Consider the following 17,210-nt stretch of genomic DNA (forward strand, 5'->3'; position numbering starts at 1 on the left):
AAATTAATCTTACCTGTTCACTTTTCATGCTTCCAAATGTGGTCACAAGGAAAATTAAAAATGACATTTAAACTTTTAAATTTAAACTGGCTTGCATGGTCGTTCTATTGGACAACGGGGGAGCAGGGGCTTAATGCATACTATCCATCACATTCTGTCATCGTTGTATTGCATCTGTGCTCTTATCAAAGTATTTATTAGCACCGAAACTGGTCTGTGTCTCATGCCTGTTTATCTGTCTTCTCTAGGATGTCGCCTCATTGAGGTTATGGATTTTTGTCTTGTTCATTCCTGTGGCCTGGAACAGTATCTGGTACACAGTAGGTGCTCAATAAAAATTTGTGGCCTGAATGAATGCGTGGATGGATGGATGGATGGATGGGTGGGTGGATTATGGGGAGGGGGATGGAAGGACCAGGAGTCCGTCCAGGGACACCTGGCGCTAATGGTAACAGCCGCTAGGGGGCGCCAGAAACCTGGTAACCGGCCCCAGCCAGGCAGCCTCAGTTTCCCAGCCTGCAAAATGGGAATCCAGGAGCAGGATCCCGTGAAAGAATGAAGTAGGAGAATCAGAAGCTGCGACCCCCCCCCCCCGCCTGCGGCCCCACCGGGATCCCTGCCCTTCCTCTCCTTTCCCTGCCCGAACTTTCTGGCCTCCCACAAAGCCAGTTTGGGGTTGTTTTTCCCAATGATGCACGCACTCAGAAGGGTCAAGTTCTCATGCAGGCTTGCTAAAATCAGCAGTGCCCTAGTCACCCCACTATTTCTCCCCTCCCAGAGGCAACCCCCTCCTTAGTGTCTTTTAACTGATGATTTTGACATTCACTTCCGCATGTCTAAATAAGACCAGTTTGGCCACTTTTTTTTTTTTTTTTTTTCAGTTTTAGTGTTGACTTCCTTCCAGGAGACATTCAGAATCAACCTGAAAGTTGGTTTTTGTTTTTTTTTTAAATTTGGTTCCTTTTCATGACCTTATCATTGGCCCAGCCACCCAGCCCTTCTCCAGTTGGAGTCAGTGGTTGTCAAATTCAGGCATCTCAACTGCCTAGAGTAGGGGGGGGGTGTTGCTTGAAACCCAGAATTATAGGTCCCACCTATGGAGTGTCTCATACACAAAGTCTGGGGCTGCCTGAGAATCTGCATTTCTAAACTGCTCCTGGGTAAAGTTGCTGTGGCCAATCCAAGGACCACGCTTTGAGACCCAACCCTCTAACCATTCAAAAAATCGATTTTAAAGGAGGGGTGCCAAGTTGGCTCAGTCAGGGGAGCATGCGACTCTTGATCTCGGGGTTGTGAGTTCGAGGCCCGTGTTGAGTGTAGCGATGACTTAAAAACAAAAATAAAATCTTAAAAAAGAAACAAAACAGATTCAAGATGATTCAGGAGATCCATCGTGGCATATGTCCAAAGGGCTCTTCCTGGAGGCTTTTTGTTATTGTTGGCAAATGATGGTAAAAATGCACACGACATAAAATTTACCACTCTCACCATCTCTAAGTGCACAGCTCAGCGGCACGAAGCACACTCACACTGTCCTGCAGCCACCCCCACCTTCCGTCTCCAGAACTTTCCATCTCCCCACATGGAGACTCTGTCCCCACAAAGCACGAACCCCCACCCCCTGCTCCAGCCCCGGCTCCCACTCTCTCCTCTTTGTGTGGACCGGACTCCTCTGGGGCCCTCCAGGGAGTGGGGTCCTGCGGGAGGTATCCTGCTGGGTCTGGCTCCTTTTCCTGAGCCCAGTGTCCTCAGGGCCCCCCGACATCGTGGCAGGTGTCAGGGTCCCTTCCTTCCTGAGTCTGAATAACATTCCAGTGTGTGGATGGACCACATTTTGTTTCTCTTGCATCCTTTGAATCCCTTAAGTCTTTGGACTCACTCTGTGCTGGCTCCCTTCTAACCGGGTACAGCTAAGCTGGGGGTCCCTTTTGCCACACCCCGAGTCCTGTTCTCCATCCCTTCCCTTTTATTAAAATTTATTTATTTATTTATTCATTTAAAAAAGATTTTATTTATTTATTTATTTGACAGATCACAAGTAGGCAGGGAGGCAGGCAGAGAGAGAGAGAGGAGGAAGCAAGTCACTGCTGAGCAGAGGGCCTGATGTGGGGCTCAATCCCAGGACCCTGGGATCATGCATGAACCTGAGTCGAAGGCAGAGACTTTAGCCCACTGAGCCACCCAGGAGCCCCTTAAATTTATTTTTTAAATTTCTTTTCAGTGTACCAGAATTCATTGTTTATGCACCACACCCAGGGCTCCATGCAACACGTGCCCTCCATAATACCTACTGCCAGGCTCCCCCAACCTCCACCCCATTATCCCTTCCCTTTCTTCATTTGTCTCCTTATTTTGATGGGAAAACATTTCAGAAACATCTTTCTAACCTCTGGGTATGATTGTGACCTGCTCCCTCTTCCTGATTCCCCATCGTCCCACTGCCAAGCACCCCAGAGCCCAGTCTCCTACCTACCTTGCCAGCACCCCAGACAATGGTGAGGGACCAAGTTTCCAGAGTCAGACAGGCTTGGGTGAAAACATTCTAGATCTGTCCCTTACCATATGGAGACCCAAATCCCTTCACTTACCCCCCCCCAGCTGAAATCGTTAGTCATGAACAAAACTAATAATAACTACATTTATTACCCCCTGAATCATGACCTTAGAATTAGTAACCACCAAGCCATATCATCAATAAATTCACCATTAAACTTTAACGATGATGTGAACACAATTATTCTTAATCCAGTTCATAAATACACTGACAGGCAGCATGATTCTTTGTGATTTCCAGCAAGTGACCTCCACGTTCCAAGATCCTGTTTTCTTTGTGTGTAAAACGGGCGTGATGATAGTCCCCATCTGGTTGATCAATTCTATCAAATATTTATTTCCTTCTCGGTGTTATGTTCTATATTAGATACTGGAAAAGTATTATTAGTTAAAAAAAAAAAGGGCAAACAAGGAATAGACCCCTGACTTCTGGAGAGACTGCTCACGGAAGCTTTCACTTCCAGTCTGACATTTAATTACATTGTTACTTGTAGCTTGCCCGTATGTTACACATTGTGTTATGTATTATACATGACGCTTGCACGTTCTCTGTCAACATTATCTCTACGCTGGTAATATCACACTTTTGTCCAGTAATGGTATTAATATGCCTGGACCTTAACCTCACGTACTTTATATACCGTGCTTGCTTGCTAGCACAAATCAAATCTATTTTGGCTTATTACATCACTTATTACGTCATTATAAGGACCACTCATGCCCAAGCACGCACCATACGTAGGTGTCACGGGCGCTCTGATGGTAAGTAGTTGGTTAACTGTAGACGGTGCTTGGGTTTATGACGTGTGACAGTTCCAGCCACAGGATCAGACGACGCGCGCGGCGCTGTCCTTCCACCCCCCGGGCGCGTGGGGGCGCTCGAGACGCGGGGATGCACGCAGGCCCCCCGCTCGGCAACCCCTCCCACCACCGCCCCAGTCCCGGCCGGCTGCGCGCGCTCGCTGCACGCTGGCGCACGCTGGCCCCGCCCCCGGGCCCGCCCCCCGTTCCCCGGGCCCGGCCCCCTCCCTCCGCCCTCCAGCCGGCGGCGGTTGTTGTTCGGCGGCGGCGGCCGCAGCTCGGGTGCAGCCTCCGGCCGCCCGCCGTCCGGCCGGTCCGCGCGCGCGGCCATGGAGCTGGAGGTGCCGGACGAGGCGGAGAGCGCCGAGGCGGGGGCCGTGACCTCGGAGGCGGCCTGGGCCGCGGAGAGCGGGGCGGCGGCAGGTAACGGTGCCGGACCTCCCTCCCTCCCCGCGCCCCGAGTGGGCCCGCCCGGCCTTCCCCCGCCGCGGCCCAGTGGAGCCGCCCGAGCGCCGGAGGGGCGCCGGGACCCGCCGCGGGGAGGCCGGAACGTTCCACTCGGGGGCGCCCGCGGGGGGGGGATGGGACTCCCCGCGCGGGGGGCTCGCGGGGGCGCCGCCCTTCCCGGGGGTACCGGGGGCACGTGCGGGGCCGGAGCTGGGAGGCCGAGCGGCGAGCAGCCCCCCCCTTCGGAGGCGCGTGGGGTGGGGGGTGAGGCCACGCGGTGGGTGGGCGCACTGCCTCCGGCCCGGGGCGCCTGGGAACGGCGTTGCACCGGGTCTTGTCAGCGGGGTCTGCTCTCCGTGTGTGGGACGGTGTAGCACCCCCGTTCTGGGGAGGGGCCATGCTTCCGAGGTGGGCATGGCAGGGGAGGTGATACCGCCCCAGGTGTGCCTCCCCCTTCCTAGACAGTCTGCTGGGGCCGCCCGCTTGCTGGGGTTAGCTCTTGGGATCACCCCTGGGGGCACGTCTTCTGGGTGGTGAAGGGCAGAAGCTGCCAGGGTTGGGGGGGTCTCTGAGGCCATCTGGGCCAGCCTCCTGACTGTCTCACCTGTCTCCGTGGGAGTCACTGGACCCGGCTCCTAGCGCACTGGCCATTCATTGCCTTTCTGGGCCTCAGTTTACCTTCTTATGACAGGAGGGGACTGAGGACAATGACATCTGGGGGTGCCTTCAGAGTCAGGGCTCTCTCTGCAGGCAGGTGGGGGAGAAAGAGGCGCTCCCCCCAGCCTTCTCCCTGGACACTGGAGGGCGACTGTTGGCATGTGGGGGCCCTAATCCTCCCTCACCCTCCAGAACAGCAGGTGTGTGGGGCCAGGTGGCCTGGCCCAACCCCGTGGGCTCTTGGCGGCCCGCTATACCCTGGGCAGAGCCGGGCTGCTGCCCGGAGGAATGGCCCCTTCTCCTCTGAGCTTCCTTCTGGGTCACATTCTCCAGCTTCCAGACAGAAGTTTCCGGATCTGCAGGATCGGCTGCTCTCCTCAGGCAGCCCTCGCTAGCGGAGGCCCTGCAGACACCCACAGATGTCCTCCTTCTCCCCCAGGCCTCCTGAAGCTTCCTTGGCAGGCGGGCTATGCTGTGCGGCTGGGGGTGGGGGGGGGTTGGGCGAAGTATCTGGAGAGAGAGCGCCAGGGCTAGCGAGCTTCCCCCCTGGGCTCTGGAAGCCACTTCTGTCCCTGCTGCCATCTGGAAGTGCTCCGTCGATGACCCGCTTCCTTCGGCCATCCGGTTGCCTCGCCCTTGTTCTTGGCCGGGCCCTTGTGCCCCGGCCTCGCTAGCCTTAGACATGGTTCGGGGACCCAGACACACACTCTGTTTCAGCAGACCCCTGACCTCCACCATCAGCCCTCCGACCAGGGCTGATTAGAGACAAAACAGCCCAAGACTCAGTGACGACGAGGAAGCCACAGAGCAAACATTTGTTTTGTTAAGGGCTCAGATGGGGGCAGATAAGGTCCCAGGCACGTGGGGTTGCTGGTGCTAAGCACTGGGTGTGCGCGACCCAGAAGTTAAGGGTCCAGCCCCGGTGGTCTGTCACCAAGATCCACAGAAATCTGACTCCCCCAGCGAATCATTTATTTCACTCAGTTTAAAGTTAAGAGCTGCTCCCTTTCCAAACTCATTTCTCGGATGTAAATCCCAAGTGTGGGTGATAACCGTCCAGGCTTTTCCTCCTGCCCATAGAAATGTAGAAATCCATAAACACGTCTGCTTCTCCTTCGCCAAGATGGTTCCATGCCCCGCTAGGGGTTCTCCGCGTTGGCATTATTAGTGTTTTGGGCTGGAAAATTCTTTGTGTGGAGGCAGTGTCCTGGGCCCCGGAGGGGACTGAGCGGCATCCCTGGCCCCGCCCATTCAGTGCCAGCAGCACCTCCCCTGAGTTGTGATGACCGTAAATGTCTCCAGACCTCTCTAGTGTCCCCTGGAGACATGGCCACCCTAGGTGACAACCGTTGACCTCACTCTATGCTATCCCATAACTTGGCTGGCTTTTTATCCGCAGGAATCTGAATTTCCCACCCTGGCTGTTGGTATCAGTTACTTTCTTCAGAGGGAGAGAATATGGGGCCATTTTTAAGAGGGGGAGAAGCCCAGTCAAACCACCTGGCTTCCACTCAGTTGCTGCGTGACCTTGAAGGGCAAATGCCTTGACTTTTCGGAGCCTCAGTAGCCCCGTCTGTGAAATGGAGTGATGTGTGTGCCTGCTTGGGGCTGGCGGTGAGGCCTCGCCTGAGCTAGTGTGAGGCAGCATGTGAGAGTGCTTGGGGAACCTTTGGGACAGCCCGTTACTGGTTCAGCCAGCCTCCTGCTGAGGACCATTCTGACTGCTTCTGGAGTCCACCTTTTCCTGTAAACATCCTTGAACTTGGCCCCTAACTGTGGCGCTTGGACTCCTGGCAGTTGAAGTCTCTGCTTTGGAGTGGCTGGGCTGTGGCGAGCAGCTTGAAAATTGTTCTCTGATGCCCACCGGCTTTCCAGAGAGGTCTGGCAGGGGCCGAGAGAGACCCTTGCCCCAGTGTTGCCAACTCTGAATGTTACCAGCCTCCTTGGTTTCGGCCAGTCTGATGGAGATGAAATGATAAACACTATGTGTTTAGAATCTGATTATGTAAATGGTCTGGTCCAGAGAGGGCTGGATGGGGTCCTCTGCCGGTTTTTGGGGGCTTGGATGCATTCACAGGGTCGGCTATTGGGACCTGTGCTCTGCCCCAGGGGTTTTGGCCTGAGCTGAGGTGTGGTTTTCTGAGCCATTTCCCTCCCGTTCTTCCTGCTTCCCTGATACCACAGAACAGTTGGCTTCCCTCCCAGCAGCCCCCCCCGCCCCCTCCCACATCTAATCTGGTGGCAGATTATGCCGGTTTTGTCTTCATAGTGGACCCAGAGTCTGCCTACTTCTTCCTTCTTCTCTGCCCCACCTGGTCTAGTCCCGTCATCCATGGCTGGCCTGGTATCCCATCTCTTCCATGCTCCCAGCAGCTCATTCCAGAAAACTGACTTAGGTCCCACTCTCCTCTGCCAGTAGCCCTCCAGGACACCCACCTTCCTGGGGTAAAAACCTAAGTCCTCCACGAGGCCCATGAGGCCCTGCATGACCTCCCTCTCTCCCCCTCACCCACTCTGCTCCAGCCACATGGGCCCCTTGGCTGTTCCTCCAACACACCAGGCCTGGTCCTGCCCCAGGGCCTTTGCATATGTGCCCTCATCCTTCATATCTATGTTGTTTGCTTCCTTCGCTCTTTGTCCAGTTTCTGCCCAACTATTTCCTTCCTAGTGACGTCTCCCTCAACACTGGCGGGAGAACCAAAAGAGAGAAAGGAAGACGGCGCACCCCGTGCGAAGGTCTGGCGCGCCGGGCTGGGGTGAGGCCTGTCGGCGGAGGCCTCTTCTGTAGTTGTGGGCCAGTGGTCTCCCCTTGGAGGCTGGAATCTCCCAGCTGGAATTCTGTCCTGGATACTGCTTGGTGGAGGGACTCTTTGGACCTCTGATGGTTCAGTCCCTTCTGCGGAGAGGCCTTGGAGCTCAACCACCCATTTCTCATCCCAGGTTTGCCCTTTGCTAGCCGGGGACATGCCGCTTCAGTGTCTCCACCTGTGAGATGGGTGTGATGAGCGTAGACAGACCTGGAAGCTCCGAAGTGCCCCCGGCAGGTAGCCGGCTCCGTGTGGGCACGGGGAGCGTCCCTCCTCGGACAGATGGGGGAGCTCCAGGAGGCCACACGTGGGCCGCTGCTTCCGCACAGATCCTGGCACCGCCGAGGGTCTGCTGTCGGACGCTGTTTGCACGAGGACGTGTGGGTGCCTCTTCCTTTGTCCTCAGACAGTGCTCATTCAGCACTGATCGGGCACCTGCTGGGGGCCAGCGGGGGTCTAGGTGCAGTGAGCCGGGCGGCTCCCTCGCGGCTGTCATGGAGAACAAGTAGACAGACAGGGTCGGGGTCAGCAGCCTGGCCGCTGGGGCCAAGGCCCATCTAGCCCCAGTTTTTTCATCACTAAAATTTTATTCACGGGGCGCCTGGTGGCTTAGTGGGTTAAACCTCTACCTTCAGCTCCGGTCATGATCTCAGGGTCCTGGGATCGAGCCCTGCGTTGGGCTCTCTGCTCAGCGGAGAGCCAGCCTGCTTCTCCTCCTCTCTCTCTGCCTGCCTCTCTGCCTACTTGGGATCTCTGTCTGTCACATAAATAAATAAAATTTAAAAAATTTTTTTTTATTTGCACACAGCCACACCCGCAGACTCACAAACTTGTCGGTGAGCACTTTTGCTTGTGGACCTTACGGCTGGCAGAGTCAGAAATACTCACGGTCTCATGCTTTATGGGAAATGTTTGCCTTCGCCTGGATGAGAGTGTGCTGGTCAGTGGCGGTCACGTAGTGGGGCAAGAAATCAGTGTCGTGGTGTTGCCAGGGGGAAGTGACCTCGGGAGGAAAGCAGCCACGGGTCCAGTGTTCTGGTAGAGGATTTGCCTGTACAAAGGCCCTGAGGTAGGAACGAGTTTGACTCATTTGATCCATGGAAACAAAGTCTGTGTTTTGGGGGCCCTGAAACAGGGCCAGTCATGGGAGGCTGTGGCAGGTGGCTGGCGTGGCCCAGCACTCTGGCCAGTGGATGCGGAAGAAGGGTCCTGGGGCAGGCAGGTGAGCTGTGCTGAGCCGGGCTGGGGGCCTGGATGGAGGCTGTGGGGGGTGGGTTGAGGGGGTTGGGGGAGCTGATGAACCCAGCAGGGATTGGCCTGTGCCCTGGAGCTGGGGGGGTGGCGATGGGGAGGGCCGGGAAGGAGCGTGTTCCAGTGGGCTCATGCTGATGTGGGAGGGGCAGGCAGGGTCTTGACCTTGGTCTTGACCCAGGGCTGACCCTGCCATCGCCTTGGATGCTGTGCCCCTGAGCAGATGAACTTGCTGCTCCCCATCTCACCCCATCTCACGGTGAGGATGGCAGGGTCGCAAGGATTCCGGGGACAGGAGCAGGGGAGGCCCACGCTCACTAGATGAGAGCTGCGTGATGGCCACGTTCATAGCGGGGGAGGCCCAGACCCCAGGGGGTCTCGGGCTCCCAAGCCTTCCTGCTCACACCACCGGCGGCCGTGACTGAGCCACAAGACACCCCTTGTGACGGGGCCGGTTGAGACCCTGCTGGGGATCGCCAGCTGCCATCAGCTGGGCTGTGGGGCCAGAAGCAGCAGGCCGCCCACGTGTGGGGATTACTGCCGTGGGGGATTAGCCACAGGGCCCTGCCCCCGCTCCTCCCCCAGGCCACCCTGGACGGCGTGGAGTTCAGCCTGAGGGGACCCACATGCTTAAGGCAGTGTGACGGCATTTGGGGGACCTAGTTGCTGGCTTGGGTTGGAAAAAGGAACTCCTGACATTGGTCACAGTTGTTTCTGTCTCGTGCAAGCACCACACACTTGTTTCTTGGCCTTTATTCTGGTTGCCTGGGGTTGCCGCTGTAGGTTTAAGAAGTGGGGTGTGCTTAGGACATTCGTGTGCGAAGGACACCCCGAGGTGGGCTTGGGCTGGTCCCCTTCTCATTGCTGGATAATTCACATCCCAGAGTTCCCCCTCTTTTCTGGGAACTGGGTAGTTGTATCTTTCCCGTATTCAACCGGGCTCTTCAGTCTTTTTCTTATTGATTTGTGGAAGCTCTTTACATATGATAAAAGGGTTTTGTTTTTGTTTTTCACTTATGACACAGCGTGAGCAGTCTTTTCCCATCTTCTCTAGCAACGGGGATAGATGTATTCATGTGGTCGAATTTATCAGTCTCTCCTTCTATGGTGTCTCAGTGTGGTGTCACGGCTGGAGAAGGGTTCCCTGTTCCGAGGTTATAATTTTTCTAGTACTTTTGTAGTTTTGCTTAAAAAAAAAAAAAAAAAAAAGGCCTTTAAAGTCTTGCTATATTTGGAATTTGTCCTCACACAAGGTGTTAAGAGAGTTGACTGTTCCATGTCTTTCCAGGTGGCTCAGGGTTGTCCCAACTCCGCTTTCTGGGTAATCTGCTTTCCTCCCTGATTTGAGAAGCCCCCGATCACATACCAGCTTGCTGCACATGCCTGGTCTATTTCTGGACTTTCTGTTCTGTCCCACTCAGCTGCCTGGTTCTTGCAGCAGGCGAGTCTGTAACTACAAGTAATAACATGTTTCCTTTGAGAAAGCAACAGTCAGACCTGCGGTCAGGAAGAAGGGAAGGTTCTCTCTCGCCCCCTCTGTCTCTAGGAGCAGAGAACCGTCATTCCAGGCGGTTTTTTGGGTTCATACCTACCTTTTCTTTTTTAACATCTCATTTTCAAAAATGTCAAGGCCGTAGGAAAAGATGCAGTCGTACGGCTGCGCGAGGCCCTTCGACTCACCAGCTGTGACGCTTCACGGCGTCATGTTATCTCTTTACTGAGGGCGTGTTATCCTGGGTGCGCGTGTGCGTGTGCGCGTGTGAGTGAGGGAGGCGCCGGGGGTCGCCAGCTGCGGACGTGAGGCCCCCCTGTCCTCGCACATCCGTGTAGCCAGTTTCCGTCCTTCTGGCACTTCTGTCCTGGGACGTGGCCGCAAACACGGAGTTCGCGAATGCTGAAGCAGGGCTCCTGCGGGAATGCAGGGTTAGGTCCCCGTGAACCCCTGGTTATGACATTGTGTGTGTGTGTGTGTGTTTCTGTTTAGTAAACTACGCGTTGTTGATCCACTGGCACTGAGCTCGTGGCCGGCGGAAGCTTGTCTAAGGCACATCACGCGCGGTCTTCTGGGCGACCACTGCAGCGCTGGGTGTTAAACAGCAAAAATCCACCAGCAGAAAGCACAAAAAGCTATTTATTTATTTATTTATGAGTTTTTTGTTTTATTTTTTTTTTTTTAATTTCTTTTTTTGCTGGACAGAGAGATCACAAGTAGGCGGGTGGGGGGGGCAGGTTCCCCGCTGAGCAGAGAGCCCAATGCGGGGCTCGATCCCAGGACCCCCAGATCATGACCTGAGCCGAAGCCAGATGCTTAACCCACTGAGCCACCCGGGCACCCCAAAAGCACAAAAATTTAAAACACGCCCCTTAGTAGGCCGCGGAGAGGGCCCTCGTGTGTGGTGCAGGGGATGAAACCGGAAGGCAGAGCGACGTCGGCCAGACACCCAGGTGTGGGTGACAGAATCTTCACTCCCCTGCGTGGCTCTACGGGGGACCGTGCAAGGCTCATGAGTATCGATTTGCGGTGGCTCGTGGCCAGTGGGTGACTGTGCGGGTGCAGGATCTGTGGAGAAGGAGCAGCTCTGTACCCCGACAGCAAGGGTGTCCTCTTCGCTGAATGTGAGGGTCTCGTTTAAGAAGTTTAGCCCCGATCCAGTCCACGGTCCACGGGCAGGATTCACGTTTTATCAGTTAATCCAAAATCGTCCTGTTCCCTTGCTAGGGGTCAGTGCAGGGTCACCCTCCAGCACGCAGGCCGCTGGTCTCCCAGGGCCCGATTAGACGAGACCCCCTCCCAGCTGCCTGCCCCGGCCGCCCCCTGAGCCCTTCCGCCTGAGTCCTCGGAGCGAGCCTCGGCCCTCCGCCTGCCCCTTCGGGAAGCTACCTGATGCCCTCAAGCTTCAGGCCCCGGACTTCGGTGGGAGGCCTGCGCCTGGCCCAGACGTGTGCGTAACCGTGTTTGTGGCAAGGGTGGTCAGAGTTCTGGAATCTTCATTCCCTTTTTCTTGAATGCTGTGGCTTTGGAAAACTGTCTGCTGGCCTAAGTGCCGAGTTCTGGATTAATGGCCACCCCTCCCCCAATCCTTTGCAAGGCTTCCTGTTTACCCCTCTGGAAATGCACTTGCTTTCTGTAGTGAGACTGGGGTGGGGGATCAGGACAGATCTCAGTATGGGGGAAGAAGGGGGGGGGCTGCTGGTCAGGGCTCTCCCCCCCAGACTGCCCCCTGCCTCCAGCCTCGGCACCCCTATGTCCCCTCCAGCCACACCAAATCCTTTCTGTGCTGTTCCTTAAAACCATCCCATCCTGTTCCCACAGGACCTCTGCCTGTGCTCTCTCCCCCTTAGAAGGCCCTCACCCTGCCCTTCCCCCACTGGCTGACGTGTGCTCAGGGACCATCCATGTGGTAGTGTGTGTGGGTGCCTCGGTCCCCTTCTGGCCTAGTGGTGTTCGGTGACACGGATGGCACGTGTTTTGTGTCTCCATTCATCTGCTGTGGACGCTGGGTCGTTTCCACATTTTGTCTGTTGCGGATAGTGTGGCCACGAATGCGCATGGGCAGGTTTTTGTGTGGACGGATGTTGTCGTGGACGTGCTGGGTCGTGTGGAAACTCTAAGTTTAACTGTTTCAAGAACCGCCAGACTTTTCTGCAGCGGCCGCCCCGCTTTCCATTCCCACCAGCTGTGCGTGAGGGCTCTGACCCCTCCGTCCTGGACACTGCGTGCTCCTCTGTGTTTGACTCTAGCTGTCCTGGAGGGCGTCAAGTGCTCTCACTCTGGTTTTGATCTGTGTTTCCCTGGTGATCAGTGATGTGGAGCTCCTTGTGGGCTTGCTGGCTGTCGTACATCTTCTGTGGAGACGTGTCTGTTCAGACCCTTTGGTCATTTTTCATTTGGGCCATTTTTCTTTTCATTGAATTGTAAGTGTTCTTTATGTATTCTAGATACTTTTCCCTTCCCAGATCTCTGATTTGCGAATATTCTGTACCATGCTGTAGGTCATCTCTTCATTTCCTTGGTGGTGTCCTTTGAAGTGCAAACATTTTTTAAAAATATATTTTGTTTAGTTATTTTTATTTTTTATTATTACTATTTTTTAATAGGGTACCATTTAGTAAGTTGGTATCTTTTTTTAAAAATATATATTTTTAAGATTTTATTTAGTTATTTGGCAGAGAATGAGATCACAAGGAGGCAGAAAGGCAGGGAGAGGGGGAAGCGGGCTCCCCGCCGAGCAGAGATCCCGATGCGGGGCTCGATCGCAGATCCCTGGGATCATGACCTGAGCTGAAGGCAGAGGCCTTACCCCACTGAGCCACCCAGGCGCCCCTATTTAATTGTTTTTAAAGCAGGCGCCATGCCCAACGCGGACTTGAATTCATGACCCTGAGATCAAGAGTCACAGCTCCACCCGCTGAGCGGGCCGGGCGCCCCGAAGTCCGAACGATTGGGATTTTGAGGAAGTCTCTGGCTATTTTCCCTTGGCGGCTCGTGCTTCACTTGTCACGTGCACGAAACCACGGCCCGGCCCCTCGCCGCAGAGACTTCGCCCTTTTCTCTCCGAGAGCTTCAGGGCTGCGTCGGTTGCCCCGGTTAGATTCCGCTGGGTTCTGAGCCGCTTCTGCATGTGGGGTCCGGCTTCGTCCCCCGGGCGGGGGACTCCCGCTGTGCCCGCGCCGCCGGCTCCGGCCGTCCTTGCCCCGGGGGTGGCCTCGGCATCCCCGCGGAAATCCGCCGACTGTGGCCTGCACGCCGACTTGGGGGTTCTCACAGACGTATTCGGGACCAGTTCCTGACGTCTCTGTCTGGCTTTACGGCAGGACCCCACCATCTCGGTGACCGCGGCTTCGCGGTCGGTTTTAAAACAGGGAAACGTGAGGGGCGCCCAGGGGGCTCCGTTGGTTCTGTGTCTGACTCGGTTTCGGCTTGGCTTGGCTCTCAGTCCCCGTCGGCTTGGCTCACACCACCGTGTTCCTTTAAATCCCGTATAATACTCCGCCGTGCCCGGGCTGGTCGCTCGTTCTGCTTGCCCGTCAGCTCGCTATCACGCACTTACCGTCTGCCCGGCCTGGAGGGGAGCCCGTCGCCAGTGGAGCCCGGAAGGAGCGCAGGAAGAGGCTGCGCTGGTGGGCGAGGACCCCTGCCCTGTCCCGGGCTCCTGAGCCATGCGGGTGTCACGGATACTCATTCAGGAACCAGATCGGACTCCAGCCCCAGCCTGGCCTCCAGTCGGAGCACCGGCCAAGGTGGATCCCAGGCTTGCCTCCAGGAAGCCCCCAGTCTGGGAAGGGCTGGAGACAGACCCTCGTCGTAACCAGCCGCACGTGGGTCCTTGCGGTGACAATGGCAGCACGGCCTGTCCCATTCCTGTCCTCGTCTCTCCTTACTCTGCTCCAAGCCCATGGGCCTCTGTACTGATTCCCCAACTCTTCAGGCATGGTCCTGCCCCAGGGCCTTTGCACTGGCTCTTCCTTCTGCCTGGGAGGCTCTGCTGGCTCTAGTATGGCGGGTCTTTCCCCATCTCCTTCCCTCCATGTGCTTGGGGCTCAGGCGGGAGCCTGACTGCCTGGAATCACGTTCATCCAGTCCCACTGTTTCCTGGATAAGCTCAGGCCAGTGACCTGGCTGACCTCTTGGAGCCCCGGCTTCCACTTAAATGTAGGCAGCCATAGTGCCAACCTCACGTGGCTGTAGGGAGGGTTTGATGATCCACAGGGGGACCAGACTGGGCTGACCTCTTCGTTACTGTGTCCACGTCCCTGCTACTTCCTGGCCGGTTGCTGGAGCTGACAGGTGCTTCCCATTTGGTGGCTCGGAGACACAAAGCAGGCTGTGCCCAGAGGCTCCTGCTCCCGCATTTGCCTCCTGAGCCGAGCCCTTAATGCCCTGGGCCCAGACCTTGTCGTGACTCTCAGCGTCAGCGCTGGGGAGAAGGGAGCAGGTGCTGGTGGCCGGGTACCGTACTGGGCACAGGCTTCCCTGAGCTGTAGCAGGGAAGTAAGTCGTGACTCCTGCCTCGGGAGGCGCCTGGCCTCTAAGAGAGCAGCCACTGCAGGACCGAAGGAATAAAGAGAAGACTTGAGCTGACCAGGGGTAGGAGTTACCATGGGGATGGAGATTGGCTCAGGGAGCCTGCTTCAGCCAGGCGTGTGGGGAGGGTCTGTCTGAGGAGGACACTTTTGATCTGGACCTGAATGCTGAGATGGGGAAGAGCACCCCAACCAGAGAAGTGAGTGCAAAGGCCCTGGGGCAGGGCCGTGTCTGGCGCATGTGAGAAACAGTAAGGAAGCCATGTGGCAGGAGTGCAGTAAGGGGAGGAAAGGTGGAGGGGAGGGCAAGGGGGCCTTCCATGTACACGTCCCCCAACCCACTCTCCTTGTCTGTACTCAGGAGCCATGGGGAAACCCCAACTTTATCAGGTAGTAATTGCTCTGAAACAAATTACCCCAAAATGCAGTGGCTTTAGACACATTTAGTATCTCACAGCATCTGTGTGTCTGGAAGCCGGGGGTGGCTGAGCGGGGGGGCTCCGGTGTGGGGTCTCCGTTCACGGCGTCTGTGTGTCTGGAACCGGGGGCTCCGGTGTGGGGTCTCCGATCACGGCGTCTGTGTGTCTGGACCCGGGGGGGCTCTGGTGTGGGGTCTCCGATCCAGTTGCAGACGAACCTCCTGCCTCATCTGAAGGCTCGACCAGGGCTGGAGGAGCCGCTCCTGAGCTGCTCCCTCGTGTGGCAGGTGGCAGGTGGCCTCGGTTTCCCAGGCTACTTACCTGTCCTCAGAGCAAGGTGGCCACTTGTCCCCTGGTGCACAGTCCAACAACAAGGGGACACGGCAGTGTCTGACCCATGTTGGGACTCACACGCTCTCGCTTCTGCCATACCCTGTTGGTGACGCCCACGGCTGCTGCAGAAGCACGTGGATGCCAGGGGCCTGGGCCCACCAGAGCCCGTCCTGGAGGCTGCTCCCCCCACTGCGGGCAGCTCGCTTGGCTTCAGAGTCTCCCTCTCTGAGCTGCAGAGCGGGGCCGGCGCGGCCTCTCCCCGCAGGCACGAGCCGGAGCTCGAGGTGAGCCGTCAGTGCACGCCTGACGCAGGGGGACCCTCGAGGTGCGGGGGCTCCTGTGGTAATCCTGGAGCCTGGCGGGCACCAGGGGCCTGGTTCTAGCTTGGCTTGTGTCCACATCCTGGCCCTGCCCCACCCAGCCTCCGTGTAAAATCCGGCCCCTTAGGATTCTGGAAGCCTAGACCCGCCATGCTGGGGAGACTGGCCCACGCTGGGAAGTTATTGCCAGGTCAGAAGAACACCCAGGTCCCCACCGTCTCCCTAGAGCCCGCCCAGCAGACACCCGCACAGGTGACAAGACCCAGGCCGAGGGGCTTCTATCTGAGCAGCCCTGGCTTGCCTCGCTGGCTCCTGGCATTTTAGAATTCAAGTGCAGTGTTGCAGCCCAGCCCTGGCTTCCGGGGAGTAAAAATATATCTGGGAAGGAAACTGGGCCAAGAAACCTCACACGTTGGTCCTGAGACAGCGCGTGCTCTTCTGTTGGGCACCTGCTGGGGGCGGGGCTCCTGCCCTCGGTGCTCAGAGCTGCTCGTCCACAGGCCCCGCCTCCGGTGGAGGTCTATGGTGGCATGTCCCCATTGGCCACCTGGTGTCCCCTTGAGGAGCCCCGCCCCCATGCCTCCACAGGGTGCCGCTGGCTCCAGGGATGGGTGGGGACCCAGGCCTCAGGCTCCTGACCTGGAGGGCCCTGCCTGGGGACTTGACAGGGGACAGGCAGGCGTCCGCCTGGGAGGACAGCAGCAGGGACAGGTGCAGGGGACGGTCCTCAGGCCCCCAGGCGCAGCCAGACTTGAAGCTCACCACGCGTCTTAGGTCAGGGCTCGCAAGCTTTCTGCAAAGGGCCAGATGGTCTCGCTTCTGAGGGTTCGGTTCTGTCCTTGTGCGGAGGCCGCTGTAGATATTCCCGCATGAGTGGGCGTGGCTGCGTGTCAATAAAACTTTATTTATAAACCAGACGGTGGGTTTGGTCTGCAGGGCACAGTTTGCCGGCCTGAGTTATCTTAATGGATATCCCTCCCGCTCGCTCTCTCAAATACAGTCGGAGCCTGGGTGGCTCAGTCAGTTACGGGTCTGCCTTGGGCTCAGGTCCTGCTCTCAGCTCCTGGGATTAATTCCCTGCGGCATCCGGCTCGGCGGGGAGCCTGCTTCTCTCTCTCCCTCTCCAGCCGCCCCTCCCCCTGCTCATGCTCTCTCGCTCTTACTCTCTGTAAATCTTTGGCCCAAATGAATAAATAAAATCTTAAAAAAATAGTCCTCTCCACACACATCTTTGTTCTTCCAGCAGGGCCGGGCCACTGTCCCAGCAGAAAACAGCGTAACGCGCCTCCTCTGAGCCTCAGCCTCCCTCTGAGAAAAGTGATGGGAGGCGTTGCCCAGGACAGGCCTGGTGGGAAGCTCGTGGCCTTGCTGGGCCCTCAGCCCCTCATCAGGCGTCCAGCTCGGGGAGCACGTGAGAGCTCCGTCCCCCCCCCCCCAGGCTCCCAGCGGTGCTTGGCCTCCGCCGCAGCCTCCTCCTTGTAGCCCTCCAGGGTTTCTCACTCTGTGAAGGCAACTGAGGTCAGCTCTGTGCAAGGGAGCCGGTGTGGGAGTCACTGAGGGAGACGGGGGGGGGGGGGGGCGGGGAAGTGGCCCGTCCT

The 17,210-nt window shown here is 57.0% G+C and overlaps 1 protein-coding gene across 4 annotated transcripts in view; it reads left to right on the forward strand.

Annotated features, from left to right (window-relative positions):
* The first annotated feature begins 3,626 nt into the window (after window positions 1–3,626).
* PIP5K1C (phosphatidylinositol-4-phosphate 5-kinase type 1 gamma) overlaps window positions 3,627–17,210 on the forward strand; it is a 49,251-nt gene continuing 35,667 nt past the window's right edge. For all 4 annotated transcript variants that reach the window (XM_044254565.1, XM_044254566.1, XM_044254567.1 and 1 more), the window contains exon 1: window positions 3,627–3,777. In XM_044254565.1, coding sequence (XP_044110500.1) covers window positions 3,684–3,777 — 94 coding nt within the window. In that variant the 5' untranslated portion in view covers window positions 3,627–3,683. The remainder of the gene's footprint in view (window positions 3,778–17,210) is intronic.

Source organism: Neovison vison, chromosome 6, assembly GCF_020171115.1.
Source record: "Neovison vison isolate M4711 chromosome 6, ASM_NN_V1, whole genome shotgun sequence".
Classification (NCBI taxonomy): Eukaryota; Metazoa; Chordata; class Mammalia; order Carnivora; family Mustelidae; genus Neogale; species Neogale vison.